This window comes from Zootoca vivipara, chromosome 1 (genome assembly GCF_965207765.1).
Source record: "Zootoca vivipara chromosome 1, rZooViv2.hap1.1, whole genome shotgun sequence".
NCBI classification, from domain to species: Eukaryota; Metazoa; Chordata; class Lepidosauria; order Squamata; family Lacertidae; genus Zootoca; species Zootoca vivipara.
In genome coordinates this window covers 1,490,845-1,506,746 of record NC_142582.1, presented here as the reverse complement: position 1 = coordinate 1,506,746, position 15,902 = coordinate 1,490,845, and the positions used below count along the sequence as shown (strand labels likewise).

At 43.1% G+C, this 15,902-nt stretch overlaps 1 protein-coding gene across 3 annotated transcripts in view; it reads right to left on the bottom strand.

The window, feature by feature from the left end:
• Positions 1-15,902, bottom strand: part of MCM3AP (minichromosome maintenance complex component 3 associated protein) — a 52,581-nt gene that overhangs the window by 10,050 nt on the left and 26,629 nt on the right. For all 3 annotated transcript variants that reach the window (XM_060282468.2, XM_035139645.3, XM_035139661.3), the window contains exons 15-25: positions 14,988-15,119; positions 13,893-14,006; positions 13,318-13,470; positions 12,130-12,327; positions 11,331-11,399; positions 9,115-9,249; positions 7,047-7,200; positions 3,511-3,769; positions 3,262-3,359; positions 2,092-2,482; positions 528-785 (exon numbers count right to left, since the gene is read on the bottom strand). In XM_060282468.2, coding sequence (XP_060138451.1) covers positions 528-785; positions 2,092-2,482; positions 3,262-3,359; positions 3,511-3,769; positions 7,047-7,200; positions 9,115-9,249; positions 11,331-11,399; positions 12,130-12,327; positions 13,318-13,470; positions 13,893-14,006; positions 14,988-15,119 — 1,961 coding nt within the window. The remainder of the gene's footprint in view (positions 1-527; positions 786-2,091; positions 2,483-3,261; positions 3,360-3,510; positions 3,770-7,046; positions 7,201-9,114; positions 9,250-11,330; positions 11,400-12,129; positions 12,328-13,317; positions 13,471-13,892; positions 14,007-14,987; positions 15,120-15,902) is intronic.

Sequence of the window (15,902 nt, the reverse complement as noted above, 5' to 3'; positions counted from 1 at the left end):
GAATGACCTTAGAAATGGCAATATTCAAGTGTCAGTGGGGGGACATTTCAACCTCCCAGGACACTGTGAATGATCTTAAAGTAGCCCACTTGAAGCAAAGGAACTTCACGGCGAGACTACAACATGAAATCACTGCCTTTAAATACAAAGGTGTAACTTGTGGACTGAATGGAGGCAATGGATTTTTTTGAACATTATATGTGTTAATTGGTTTACCAATGCCAGAATGGCCGAGACATCAAGAACTGTTCTGTGAATTATCACAGCTAAGTATGCAATTAGCACTGTACTTTACCAGATTTCATTCACCCCTGACCTTTCTACACACACACCCCACTCCATGTGTATATAGGCCAGAAGTTACGATAACATTCACGCATCCGAGGAAGTGTAACCCATGAAAGCTTATGCCATAATAGGTTTGTTAGCAAGGGATATAGGAAAGACTATTGGGGCGAGAGGCAAAGTTAATATATGCTAAACACAACTTAATACAGAACAAGAAATTGTCCAAAGACATTTACTACCTGGTGTTATTGGCTTTTGTGGAGGTTTCCAGTCTCTCAATTTATGGTTAATGCATAGTGCCAAGATGCCATCCCAAGGGATCTCTTCCACAGATGGGCCATTGTTTTCTGAGCTGGCATATTCCCTACTCTTCCACTTGTCATACGTTCTGCTCAGCAAATTCTCTACCTGAGACTGAAGTATCTCCTGGGTCTGAAGAGAACTGGTAGTCTGGGACAAATACTGAAAAATCATGGCACAAACAGGGCGCCAGGGAGCTGGTGGGTGGAGGGAAGAGAAGATACATTGAAGTTTATGCCTAACAATAACAGAAAGGAACTATGGCCAATGTTACAGCTCAATTTTGCTCTGGTATTACCGGTAGCTGAGCCAAAATAAGCATGCAAGAGACGCCTGCCAAATCAGGCCAATAGCCCATCTAGTCTAGCATCCTGTCCTCCCGGTGGCCAACGGTGGGAAACAAGCAGGACCTGATCACAAGAGCGCCCCCCTCCCCCTCCCCCTCTCCTCTCCTGTGGTTTCCGATAACTATTCAGAAACATTCTGTCCCCAAAGTATCAGGGCACAGCAGCACAATTAGTAATAATTACAACAGCAGAAACAACAAAAATAACAACCAGGATTCAACCAATGAGTCCTGTCAACATTTGTTGAAATATCTGTTGAAATGTTAGGTCTATTTTTGCAAAGCAGAGCAAGAAAATATAGGGGGAGTTCCAAAGCTTCTTGCATCAAGATCTGGTACAGAAATCTTCCAGGTCAGTGAGCATAACAGAAAGATAGTTGTGTCCTTATGCACACAAACACACATGTGTACACATCTGGGAAATGGCTACTTCCAAATTCAAAATTTAATTCCAGAACAATAAAGAGACATGCAACAAAATACGCAAAACATGATGGAACCAAGGAGTAACCTAAAGACTCTCATGATGAGAAACATTTTCTTTCTAATACGTTTTCTTTTGTGATAAGCAAGACAATTATAATTCAGAGCATGTTATTTGTGTGTTACACAGCAGTCTCTAAACTACTACAGTGGTACCTCGACATACAAACGACTTGACATACAAATTTTTCAAATTACGAAGGGGAAAAATGGGGGCCTGCTTACGAATTTCTTCGACTTATGATCAGGCCCTCACCACCACCGCCCTTATGATCAGGCCCTCACCACGAGCGCCCGCCACCGCCAGCCACCCGCGCTACCTGCCAGTCCAGCCCTATGGCCGGATCGGGCCCATTGCTGCCGCCGGCCTCCCGTCGCCCCCCCTAGCTGCCGAATCGCTGCCGCCGGTCTCCCGCTGCCCCCCCCCCCCAGCTACCGATCCGGCCATAGGGCCGGATCGGGCCCTTGCACCCACCACTGCCGGCCTCCCGCTGGCCTTTTAAGTGCCTTTTTTAAGGCCCCAGAACAATTTAATCCATTCCCAATGCATTCCTATGGGAAACATAGTTTCAACTTACGAATGTTTCTACTTACGAATGTGCATTCGGAACGGATTAAATTCGTAAGTAGAGGTTCCACTGTCCTAGGCAACAGTCCTGGTTAGGAGTGCTTACCGCCCAAAGGAGGGAGATCCATGTGAGAGATCTGGAAGGAGAGCAGGGCTTTCTTCAGCCAGCCCAGATGGCTGGGTGTGTTCCACTGGAGATGTGGAAGCACTTTGCTGCCTCCGGGCTCTGCAAATTCAGGTACAGGCCAGGAGAGTTCACAGAGATCTTCTGAAGAGGCAACTTCAGCCAGGAACTGTATCACACTATTGTACAGCTCTATTATGGTACTCGGATCCTGAGAGGGCAAGCCAGCAAGGGATCTCTCCTTCATGTCTTGGTAGAAGTGCTTGTTGAACTCACGGTCAACACCGTCTTCAACATACTGCATGAATGTCTGGCAGTGAACCTTGTCTGAGCTCGGGCACTGAGCAACCAGCCACTGCACAGCTTCAGAGAGCTGTAGACAGAATTACACACGGCAAATTCACTAGTTGACAATAAAGTGTAAATCCATATCAATTAGTTACCACATTAAGGGAGTCAGTTCTGTTGATACATACACCCTTTCAGTCCTGCCCTCAAACCCAGTCCTTCCCCCAACACAACTGAACATGAAGCTGAAAAAAACTTAATAAAAACAGGCTTCCACTCCCATGATCTACTAAACCAAGGTGAAAACCCAATGCTGACTTGATGCCTTTCATATTAGACAACCTTCCCTATTAAACAAGGTTCTAGTAGACAAGATCAACTGAGTATGGAATAATAGAAAAGGCCCATGCAATTGTATTAAGAGATGGTACTCCATCCTTCACAACCAATTGCTCCTGTGAGGACTGCCCAAAATCTCTGCAGTGATGGAAAAAGCCTGAGATAGGACTGGGAGCTGGAAGGCATCTACAGGGGCTTTCAATGGGGACTCTGGTTTATCAGGTAGCCTGATGAAAAGCCTGCCTGCATTGAGCGTGGCATGTAAACAGCCCTGTGAGGTGGGTCAGACTGAGAGAAAGTGACCCAAGGTCATCCAGTGAGCTTCATGGCCGAGTGGGGATTTGAACTCTGGTCTCCCAGGCTGTAGTCTTGACACTCTAATCAGCACACTGGTTTCTGCTTTGTTTTTGAGTTGCCAACCTACAGCTTTAAAATGCAACTGAGAATAATACTCTCCCTGTGGCGATAAATCATTAAACCTGGTAGGAGTATAAATTACAGCCTCTCTGTGGAGATGGTTCTTACCTTGCTGGTACCTTGCAATCCATTCACAGAATCTGGAATGGCAACTATGTTGTAGCCTGAAATAAGGTTAGCCGAAATCAAATCTGGCAGCATCAGTCCTATAAAAGAAACCACATTCCACTTTAGTGATACTACTCCATTATCCCCCTGAAAAGGCACAAAATTAAGAGGAGACAACCACACAGCTATTTTCCAAATGAAAAATTGACTTAAAGAGCAATTATCCCCAAGTGCAGAAACTTCTCATACCTCCCTCTACATCTTTTTCTATGGCTTCATCCTCCTGACTTGGGACAAGAACCACCAGAGGGACGATTGGCTGGAAAGGTTTTGCCTGAAGGATCCGTTTTAGCTGCAGCAAGGCTGAAAGCCAGTAAACCTCTTCCTCTACAGCATCCTCACTGCTCACTCGAGGAGACAGAAGGAGAACCAGTCCCCTTGTGCCAAGCAGCTCCTTCTGGGTCTCTGGGTCATTCAGCTCCGAGGGACTGAGCGTCCCCTCCGTCACCTACGCAGGGAAGGCAAACCAATAGGGGGAAATGTCAAAACCTAAAAGCATCCCTGCAGGATCAGACCAACGGGTCCATTTAGCGCAGCATCCTGTTTTAGCAGCAGACAGCTGGAGGCATATGAAGGCCACAAGCACCACAGAAGGCAGAAGCCCTTCCCTGCTGCTTGCTCCAAAGCAACAGGCATTCGGTGGCAGACTCCCCTGGATGTGAAGACGCCAGTCCGCTGTCCTGGCCAACAACCGCTAATTGACCTTCTCTCCATGAATAAATACAGTCCAAACAGTCCAATCTGTATAACAACATTGGGCAGTATAATAGTTTTGCCTTTCCTACCTCAGTGAAGAAAAAACAAACAATGATTTCCTGACTTAGCATTACAGTATGTCTGAATGTGGGATTGTGGTCTGTTTTGCTCCAAGCAAACCACAAATCATAGATAAACGGTAATGAATACTTTTTTAGAGTGATGAGATAAGCAAAACAACTTATTTTGCTAGTAGGAAGATATACAACGAACTTATAGTCAGGAAAAAACACGCATATTATCTAAAAAAATGGTCACGTTTAATTATCGCTATAAATTCGAATGACCATAAAACATTTTGACAAATAACCTCCAGTCATCTAAATAATAATCTATTTCCTACTGCCCCCACTATTTCCCAACAATCCTGGGTCGATTATTACAGCAAAATATTCAATGACTCAGTTTACCCCCCTCCTGCTGATGATGAGCCCATTCCTTTAAACACTCCAAACTGGCCCCCGGTAAGCATTGGCGAGATAAAGGTTTTGATTGGAGAATTAAAACCTGGAAAGGCCCCAGGTCTTGATGGGATCCCTGTTGAGATCCTGAAAAAGTATGTCAATTGGTGGGCACCTCCACTTGCTAATCTGTTCACGCTTATTGATAAAACAGGAATAGTACCGAACTCTTGGCTGACCTCTATAATATTTCCAATATATAAAAAAGGTGACCCTGAGCAGCCATGTAATTACCGACCTATTAGTTTACTATCTACTATATGTAAACTCTACTCAAAACATCTAGAGAGATACTTATTAGATTGGATGAAAAAGAAAAGAATTATTGGTCCTGAACAGATTGGCTTTACAAAACATAAATCGACAGTAGACCATTGTCTATTATTGGCATCCCTAGCTGAAAAATACACGAAATCGGACAAGGGGAAGCTATATGTGGCCTTTATCGATTTAAAGTGCGCTTTCGATTCAATTCCAAGAGGTCTATTATGGGATAAATTGAAAACTTTCGGGATGGAAACCCGCCTACTTTTTCTGATTAAAAAGCTACATTCCAACACTAAAGGTCAGGTGAAGTTTTCCCTTGATGGTCATTTATCTACCAGCTTCACAATCACTAAAGGGGTTAAACAAGGTTGTATACTTGCTCCACACTTGTTTAACCTATTCTTGAATGATATGAAACAACATTTATCTGCTGTAAATGGCCACCCTCCCAGATTAGATACCAAAGCAATCCCTACCCTCTTGTACGCAGACGATACTGCTCTCCTCTCCTATTCCAGAGTTGGGCTACAAAGATATTTAAGAGCATTCTCCAATTACTGTGAAGTGAATCACCTAGCAATTAACTACTCCAAGTCAAAGATTCTTGTTTTTTCTAAAAGTTGGTGTCCATTCAATTGGTCGATTGGAACCCAAAAAATGGAGCAAGTTAAATGCTATAAATACTTGGGTGTCACCTTTCACTATAACTTAAAATGGGTGACCCATCGCAACAGAACAATTAATTTAGCAAGATGCTCGGTTGCACAAATCAAGCGCTTTCATTTTCTTGGTGGGAATCAATTTGTACCTGCAGCAATTGCCGCCTATAAGGCAAAATCCGCCTCCCAGCTTCTATACGGGATCCCCTTATGGATATCCAGCTTTAACAACAAAGTAGAAGGAGTCCAATCATCCTTCTTTCGGCAAATCCTTGGAGTACCAAAATGTGTGCCATACCTGGCTATCTGTGCAGAATTGGGCCAACACCTTCTTGAGACAAGAGGGTGGATCATTACTTTTAAATATTGGCTAAAAATTCATTTTAATACCGATCCAGATAGCCTGATATCCTATCTTCTGAAAGATAGCCACAGCTTTACATGGTTCTCTAATATTTCCAACAAACTTAGGCAACTAGGCCTTCCAGTGGATTCCCTCCTGACATATGAGGATTCATATATCTTTACTCTTATTAAGCAGAGACTGCTTGATATTGAATTCCAGAAACTTCATCCTGCCCAACCTCTAGTATGCTCGCCTGCCTTCCTGGGGCTGCCGCCGCACCAAGGATTGATACCTAATTATTTATATGACCTGGTATCTCCTTTTTATCGCAGAGTATTTATGTTGGCCCGTCTAAATGCTTTTCCATCCTCTGTGTTAGCCGGAAGACTCAAAGGCATCCCCTACTGGAATAGATTATGCCCTTGTGGCCAGAAAGAGGTAGACTCTATGGCTCACATGATTCTGGACTGTCCCCTTTCTAATTTCTTTTATTTTGGCCCCCTCTTATCCTTTATGAGACCTGGAACCCTCCCCAACAAGGAAACAGTGGTCCAGCTCTTGCTGAGGGATGACTTCCCCGAAATTACCAGAATTATGGCCCACTACTTGTCCAGAATTTATGTAATTAAAATCAGTACATCTAGCCTTCAACAATGATAGCTGAGGATCCCTTGTGTGCCTCTTCCTCCTCCTGCTCACCATTATTTCTGTATGATGTAGAGTTACTATTTATACTAATGTCCTATATGTTTTATATGTTTTGTCTTTGTTTTTATATTTTATATATATGCCAATAAAGGTGTTGAAATTGAAATTGAAATTGAATACTTTTTTAAAAAAATCAAAATAACAAAAAAATGCATTAAGAAAAATGTCTATGAAGAAAATAGATGAAATATAATTGCATACATTTAATAATAATAATTAAATATATGCATCTGCTTCCATGGCAAATAGCTTTGTGGGTGGGTGTGTTTGGCATCCCTCACTACTGGAATGAGGTTTCCATCAGGGTCCTGGGGGCCTGCAAAAGGTTCCCTATCTAGACGATGCAGGGCTTTATAAAGCAGCACCAGCAGACAAAATGAAAGCCAATAAAGAACTTTAAGCACAGGGATGTGTTTGATATAGTGAGTCTGCCTTAACCAGGCCACTGAATTCTGAACTTTCAAAAGGCATAGCTTTTGCGGTCTCTTCTCATGACACGGACATGTAGCAAGTAATGTTTGAACTGACCTTGACACACACACTGACACAAGCAGCCCAGTCGTTTTTCATATGAAGAGAAGTATGCAATGCAAGTGTCTGGATTCCACCTTTCACCACAGACATATCTTCCTTCAAATTTTTACCAATCATAAACTTAGCTTTCAACCAGTCTGCTATTATTCTGTGAACAGAAGACCAGATATACTTGTAAACTCTGCCAACACTTTAAAAAGTGACAAATATTTTAGATCCTGTAAATAATAAATGAGAATGTGCTACTTTGTTGAAAGAAACAGACATATTCATTTAAATATTCACAAACTATCTGCACGTTAATATCTACAAGAATCCACAAGAATCATATTTTAATTTACTTACTATCTATAGTCAACATTTTATGCAAGCAAACAAGCAGGACTGCCACAAAAATGTTGCAATGGAGAGCTACCCTGTTCCCTCTTTCAGATAGCCAACCATGATCTCCTTCAGCATATTCCAGTACATCTCTCATCCACCTGGTTCTATGTACAAACACTCCACCCCAGCAAGAGAGTCGGCATTCCATGGCCCCCAAACATATTCAGGTTGGGCCACCAGGCCATGGGGTTCTAAATATATTTTGTAATTTGGCAAATCTTGAGGGTTCCCTGAACTTCCTTATTCCTTCCTCTTGTGCAGGCATCCCCAAACGTCAGCCCTCCAGGTGTTTTGGACTACAATTCCCATCTTCCCCAACCACTGGTCTTGTTAGCTAGGGATCATGGGAGTTGTAGGCCAAAACATCTGGAGGGCCGCAGTTTGGGGATGCCTGCTCTTGTGGGTGAGTGCTGCTGCTTTGGCTACATAAGGACCAACACTCAGAGAAATGAGATTACTATTAGTTTATATGATAATTTGCACAGTCACAATATGGTAATTTTCTTAGTTGCCAATGCCTTTCCTGAACTGTAACGTTTAAGATTGCTTTCAGAAATCTTAAGGAGTGTCACACAGGTTGACAAGGATATGACTCAATCCTATACATGTTTACTCAGAAGCAAGTCCCATTCTGTTCAATGGGCAATTCTCCCAGGTAAGTGTGCAGAGATTGTCAGCGTTAGAAACTTAACTGAAATACCAAAAACCTATATTCCTAAATTCTTGCCTTGAAGATTAATAAAAAAATGAATAAACCAGTTAATAAAGAGATTTCCTGACACCCTGATCCTACAAATATGCATAGGAACAACAGTGCAGGAAAGGGCAAGTTTACGGTGCACATACATCACTTGATTGCTCACAGCTGAATCTGTGAACTGGCTGCACTGAAACAAACATACCTGGCATATTCTGAAGTGACATGAAACCTATCTGGCGTTAGGCCCACAACATCTCATTCATACTTACCGGTCAGCGAGTGATTCCAACAAGTCACCATGAGTGGCTTGCACTGGTTTGGTTACACCAGACGTGTGGAACATGTTGCTGAACTACAATTCCCATCATCCCTGAGCATTGACCATGCTTGCTGGGGCTGAAAGAAATAGTGCTTCAGCAACATCTGGAGTGCTACAGGTTCTCCAAACCTGGGCCATACCTATTTTTTGTGCTTAACTGCTTACTACCATTAATCCTGTTTTGAAAAGCCACTGCTATTATGGGAGGAGCCGAGGCAATGGAGCTTCTAAGGGCAGGACTCCAATTACCCAAAGCCCCAACTTTCCCCGTCTTCTATGCAAAGGGAAGAACAATGGCCCAAGGGACATAGCAGGCATAGCACAGTCATGGAGAACACAATGGCTAGCTTGCCTTCTTCCACACAGGAAAAACAAGCTGAAGTTAGCCCAGATTCAAAGTTCAATAGGCACTGACACCAAGATTCCCTGGGCCTCAGCAATGCTGGAGTAACTTTTAATGTCTCTTTTAATGAAAAGGAGCTTCAGGGACTAGAAGACTGTCTCAGTCAACAACATGGGGCTGGACGAGGGAGTAAAAAACAACAAAACCAAACATTTTCATGCAAGTCTCGAGTTATGAATACCAGCATATGCAAGCAGCAAACCAAATTATTTTGTGTCTACTGGCTTTCTTGGCATAGTTTGAATGCAAAAAATACCTTCTGCGATCCCCATCTGGACATTCCTCATAGCCTGGCAACACGAGAAGTGCTTTCCAAAAGACCTGTTTTTCTTTTATTGGAATGTTTTCAGCTACCAGTGATGGCAGATCCAGTGGAGTCCACACTGCATCCCTTAGGAAGACACACACACACAAAATTATTTCTTATTATTTATTTTATATACCACTTATTATGCAGAATGTCTAGGCAGTGCACAGAAAATGTTTAAAAACACAAAGAACTATTAAAATTCGTCAGAGAAACAGAAAGCTACCATGCAATGCCATCTGAAATAGGAGTGTCAAGGGCCTAAAGTTCAGAAGTCTAATCTCAGTTGGTAGGCAGTTCCACAGGATTGAGCCCACAAGGCAGAATACGTGGCGCCTATGAGTTACAGCTGTGCCTCTGAATCGTGGGGAACCACTAACAGAGACTCCCCCATGATCTCTGTGATCAGGCAGGGAGCAGCTGGTGGTGGACGGGCCATGGTGCAGCGAGAGTGTCCTGGGTGTGGAGGCACAGCTGGACCTCCTGGCCAGCCTCAACACCAAGTGCAGCCGCAACTCACCACTCTGGAGGAACAGGCTCGCCTTGGGCTTCCTTGAGTGGGAACGGGCCTCCAGATTATCAAGAGCAAGGTGGGCGAGCTCCTCAACGGCACCTGGGCAAGCTACCTAGAGTCCACCTAACCACTGGAGGTAGGCCCAAGAGCCCCAGCGTCTCCCCCATGGCCCACTACCCAAGGAGTCCGGCAGGCGCAACATCTGGCTAAGCTGCCTTAGCTACAAGCATTGTGTGCATTTTATGTGTATTTTAATGAACTAAACAAAACGAAAGATTACGAGTGATGGGGGCCTGGAGAGTGTGTGCATGCTTAGTTTATTTTTTGCAGTTGCTATTTTGCCTGTGTTGTTAATATTGTTCCATAGATTAAATACTGCTTTATATATTGTTTTGTAGATTATAAATGCTGTATTGATTTGTTAATCTTAACAGAGCCTTGATTCGATCTAGGAGCACAATCCAAACCCTCTCCGCATGCAACTCATATACTCTTTCGTTGCAGTTATATCTGCTTCAGACAAAAGGCAAATTTCTGTTTGTCTCTCTTCATACACAGAAGGCTAAGACTGCATAAAACAGATTGTTACAAGTGTACAGAATCTTCAGGAGCAAGGGCTGCTTGTGCTTCTCTCCAAGATGGAAAGTACGTGTCTGTGCTGGTTGGCTAGTAGAGTTCTTAAACCAGGAAATAGTCAGAACAGGATGCACAGCAGAGCGCAGATAGCCAAAGCACACAAAACAGAGATACAAGCTTATCTGTGCAGTATCACCCTAGCATCTGGGATCAGGGCTAGTTCAAGATTCTCCTCCTCCTCCTCCTCCTCTCCCCACAGCCCATTTCCAGATTTCTTTTCCTCTCTTGCTCTTTTGCTACTGCATTAGTGCTAGCACTGCTGGCAGTTCTCTGTCCCCATCTTGCCACACTCTGAGGAAAGTCCAAGGGGCTCCTTCCTTCCTCAGAGTGATGTAGTCTGGGAGCCATGTCTGTCAGATCACTTCTGCTGCCAGTGGCTACAAATGCTGATTAAAGTGAAAAGTTTAAAATTAGAAAAAGTTTAGCTACTTTGGAGTAAGCTTAAACAGCATTTTTAGCTGTTAGGCTTGGCGGTGAAAGTACTTTCCTGGACACCTGGTGCAGAACCCCGTGCTCTGAGAAAGGGCTCCCTTTGAACAAGGCAGGCAGAAGACAAAGGGGGTGGCAAAGGACCCTGTGGGTGGGTAAGTGGCCAGCAGTGGCAGGAACAGCAGGGCAAGCAGACAGGCAAGTCAGCAGGGCACCCAGTGGGAGCAATTCTCCACTCCAGTCCTGCTGCCTCCATAGAGCCCTGGCCCTGCCTGTGGGGATTTGCAAGTCACTGAGCCTCGTGGGAAGTCCACAGACAAGAAACAGTACATAACTTACAACTGACATGATAAAGTTTAACCTAGGAAGTCAGGTACTGCCCCCCTTAGTTCTCCTTTATAAAGAAAGCCAGTCTTTATCTCAGTGTTTGATAGATGATCATGAACACTTTTTTTTCTTTTAATGCACTTATTCACGTCAAAATCCATTTTGGAATCTACCACTTCACAATTGTTCTAGGGTTACTGCAGGTGGCAATCCCGGAGTTTGCCATATGTGTGCTTTAGCTTCAATAATTTTAACATACCTTAATAACTGGTGGTAAAAATGTTGCACTTTCATTTGATGAATTGCCTTGTTCTGTAAACATCTGAGCCTAGAAAAAAAGCAAAGTGTTTATTTGGTCCACATTTCCCCTTCCACCTTGCATGAGTTTGACCAAACTGCGGGAGGCAGTGGAAGACAGGAGTGCCTGGCGTGCTATGGTCCATGGGATCACGAAGAGTCGGACACGACTAAACAACAACAACAACTCTCAATTTGGCTGTGAAGTTTTAAATCCTTGATCTCTTCACAGGTATACACATCTCTGATATATAATGGCACTCCTCCTCCTTTCCTGTTTGGTCTATTTCTCTGAAATAGATTGTATCCCTCTATTACTAGAGTGGATACTGTATATCCACTAATTTCTATAACCTATAGAGTGGTCAATTAAGTGGCCCAGTCTGCACAATGCACTAAGCTAGCAGTTTCCAAACTGTGGTCCGTTCATTCAGGTCATCTGTGGCATGTCTGTAAAAAAAATTATACAGTACCTAGCACAACCCATTACAGTAGCTATGACAGGCAGAAAAACTGTAAATGGTCCATCAAGGCCCTCAGCAACTTTCAAGCGGTCTCTATTGGAAAAGTTTGGGGACCACTGCGCTGAGCCAAACTGAGCTTGTGGTTAAACCAGGAGCCCCCATTTGAGTGGCACGTCAAGCCGAGCCAAGGCTTAGCTCAGCACAGAGCAGCAGCAAAAAGCACTGGAGAGACTCCTCTCCAGAAGTCTGCATTCCTGCTCTTAATCTATTGTGTGAACCAGGCCAGGATGCACTTACCTAAGACAGGAGATGCCAAGGTTCCCTGCATGTCCCAAGTTTACAATCGTTTTAGCAAGGTGCTCTCTGGCGATAGGACATTCTGCGCTGGGAGACAGAGCCTTCAATTTATGTTTTGGATCTACACAACAGGGAGCTGCTGGGAAAGATCTCATCTGACGCTTCAATTTCTTCCGGGCTGCAACAGCTTCCCTCCATCTGCAAGATAAAGTATCAATGCATTTCATTAAAATTATTCAAATCAAACATTGCTTAGCCATCACCAAATCATACAATACAACAGCAAAATAAAAAGCGGACAACGCCAAAAGCCATCCAACAGTATCTATTCCACTGTGGAATCCAGTATCTTTTACAATAACAAACTATAAACAATTAACACTTGCTACAAAAGAAGGGTCCTACTCATTTAGAATTCATGGATGACAACTGCTCTCATTCACAGACATAAACTGCAGCCAGAAAGCTGGCTAAGTCTAATATATCCATAGGGTTTGGTTTGTCACCAAAAAACATTACAATTCATTCTTAACATGCTCATGTAATTTTCCTGTAGGCTTGCACATTTCAGGCAAAATAAAGCTCTTCAAAATACACACAAAATAAACCACTTCGAGGGTTTTAAAGAAAACCAATCAAGCAGTGTGTATTTAAAAAAAGGAAAAAAGAAAAGCCACTCAATTATTTTGCAATCAGGAGTCATTACATAAAAGCCCTGGCCCTGAGCCCTGCCATGAGCAGTTCAACTCAACATCAGTTTCTCTTTGAAATCTGATTTACAATCTACAAAGCCCATTTTTTAAAAAAATGTCCCTGATAAGCCTGCCAAGCAGACATCAAAGCAGTTCAAATCAATGGAGGCCAGAAGGAATGCAACTTTCCTTCTTGGGCCACTACTGGCACCATGAAAATTTCCTAGAGGAGCTTGCAAGAAAAGCACTGTTGGGATAGCCATTCATCATTCAGAAATCATTTTACTTATAGCTCTTAATCATTTCTCAACCTAACCTATCTTCCTACAGTAGATTAAACCTGTAACAAGATAAAGATAAAGATAAAAACGAGACTTAACATGTGCTGTTCTTAGCTATTTTGTGAAAGAGTAGAATATAACTGTGATAAACTTAACATGGTAGTCAAGGGTCTATTTTATGTCAATTGGCTGCAGAAAAGCTTCATTTAACCCACCGTTGTAAGTATTTGCAGAAACACTGGAGTTCTTGTAGGGTCTCCTTAGCGCTCTGGAAAATCTCATCTTCCAAAAAGACACCCATTATTTCAGCACAGACTTCCTTGGAGCAGCGGGCAATGCGGGCTCTTTGGTCTTTCTCCAGGGCACATCTAGGTTAAAATTAAACATTAGAGCACAGTAACAAAGCAAATTAAAATGAAAAATGCAGGATTTCTGTCAATGAACAAATGGTTTTTTGGGAGGGCGGGGTACAAATAAAAATTCATTATTATTATTATTATTATTATTATTATTATTATTATTATTACTTTATGGAGTTTTACTTCAAGATAAAACATTGTGTGATCCGAAGCAGAGTAGACTTTATCACAGAAAGTGAGAAGGGGCTGTTCCCCTCCTCTAGATGACTGTAAAAACACAGGGCACAGAGAGAAAGGAAGTCTACATTTGAAATTTTGAGCTTTTTAACATCTAGGCCGCAAAGCTCCTTCGTGTTGACCCTGCCCATATTCTGCATAGGGCTGGTCCTGACATCCATTTCACAGGCAAATCCCTGTGTTTTACTGCTTACTTTAACTCCTTTGCTGAAATCTCTTCCACCATTTCCTTCACCACTTCTTCTGTCAATGCCATACGCAGCGAGTCGCTCAACATTTCTATTAACTGCTCCATTTCCTGCTTCTGCCTAAGGAGAGGAGAAAAACATGTGCACATTATAGGCAGATGACAGACAAGTAAAATCTTAAGCAACCAAGTATCTCCATATTTTAAAAGCTGCAGTGTCAAAACTAGTGCATTAAGTATAATGCATGAAAATATTACAGGGATACAGGTAACATTAACCATAATCGGATTACATTCATTGCTGAAATTCCTAGCACATTGCATTAAAGCCTGGGTCCTGCCAATTTATTGCCATCCTGATTCCATTCATTTTCAAGATGAATGCAAATACAATGTTTAGGGAATAATCAACCGAAGTACACATACTCAGGAGAGAGAAACTTAATGATATGGAAGGAAACAGATACCCGACAACAGAGGAACAGAGCTGCCTAGTACCAGCTCAGACCATCAGCCTAGGTATCTCAATTTTGCCTAAACTACTAGCCAAGATTCCAGACAGGAATCTTTCCCAGTCCTGTCTGGGGCTGAAGGTGCCAGAGATTGAACTGGGGACATTTCTGCATGCAAAGCAGATGCTCGACCACTGAGCTACAACCCCTCCCCAACCAAGCCCACCTGACCTGAGAGATTCACATTCAAACAATGCACATGGAGATGGTGGGGGCTGTGTAAGCTATTCATCTCCTGCTGCCAGCATGCTTGGGGGGGGGGTCATACTTCCTCACGGTCCATGCATTTGGCCAACAGGTGAAAGGGATGTGCATCACAGAGCACCTTCATACAATGAGGGAGAGGAAGGGGAGCACTGTGTAGAGTTCTACACATGTTGGTACACATGCAGAGCCCATTCCCACCCAGGCTGAGCACATGGGTGGGGAAGCCTGGCCACAGGGTGTTGCTGACCCTTGCCTCTCCAGGACTCCGCTCCCGCTGGGGTGCTGGGGTGTTATGGCTGGCTTATCCACATAAGTACCACAATGTATTCCAATCTACATCTCCTTGTCTCAGAGTTTCTACTACAAGTATAAAGAATGTTTGCCTCTCTTCTTCAGCACGGCGTCTTTCCTCTTCAAATCTCTGTTTTTCTGCACTGATTACATCTGATGCAATTTGCCTTAAGATTCCCAGCATCACGTCTGTCATGATTTCATCTGTAGTAACACTGGACATCCTGCATAAAATAAAGGAAACAATTGTGGAGAGTTAGTAGAAAGCAGTAGGCCTAAATTTGCAGCAGCAGAACTTTCCCAATCTCCCCACAAAAGCCTGTTTGTTATTCACACATAATGTTGTGTGCCAATGTGAATTTTTTCTATTGTTTATTTCAGCATTTGGGATGCAGGAATAGTAAAGCTGGCATAAGTTGATATCTAAAGAGACCCCCATTATAACCTATTTTCACCCTGATAAAAGGCCATATCTGAGTTTGGGCGCTCCAGACAGGACCAAGAATACTGATGGGATGCAAATTTGTCAATGTTTTGGGTCATGTTTATTTCCGTCATAGTGGTGGAAGATAATGAGATCTTTATTTCTTTTCAGGAAGAAAGAACTATGTTCTGTACCAATCCATCCTTCAGGGCAAAAAATAATTTGGTCTTTCACAGGAGTTGGAAGAGTGTCCTACCAAACTTGGCCTGAATCCAGCTCACCACAGTGAGGAGCCCTAACATCAGGTTCTCCATGTTTCTGTTTGTAGGTTAGAAGAGCACAGAAGCTCCGACAGCACAAAATTATCCTCAAGGGCTCATTCTCTTCTCCACAAGATGACTGACTGCCCACACCTGCTGTTTCCACAGCTTGAAGCACTATGCTCCACCAGAAGACACATTCGGCACAGCCACCTGTTCCATCACTTCATGTTTTGTTACGCAACGTTACAAAACTGTATTAGTCAAGGGGATCCTTCATCCGGTTATTGAAATATGCCATTCTCCTGACCCTTTCTGGGATG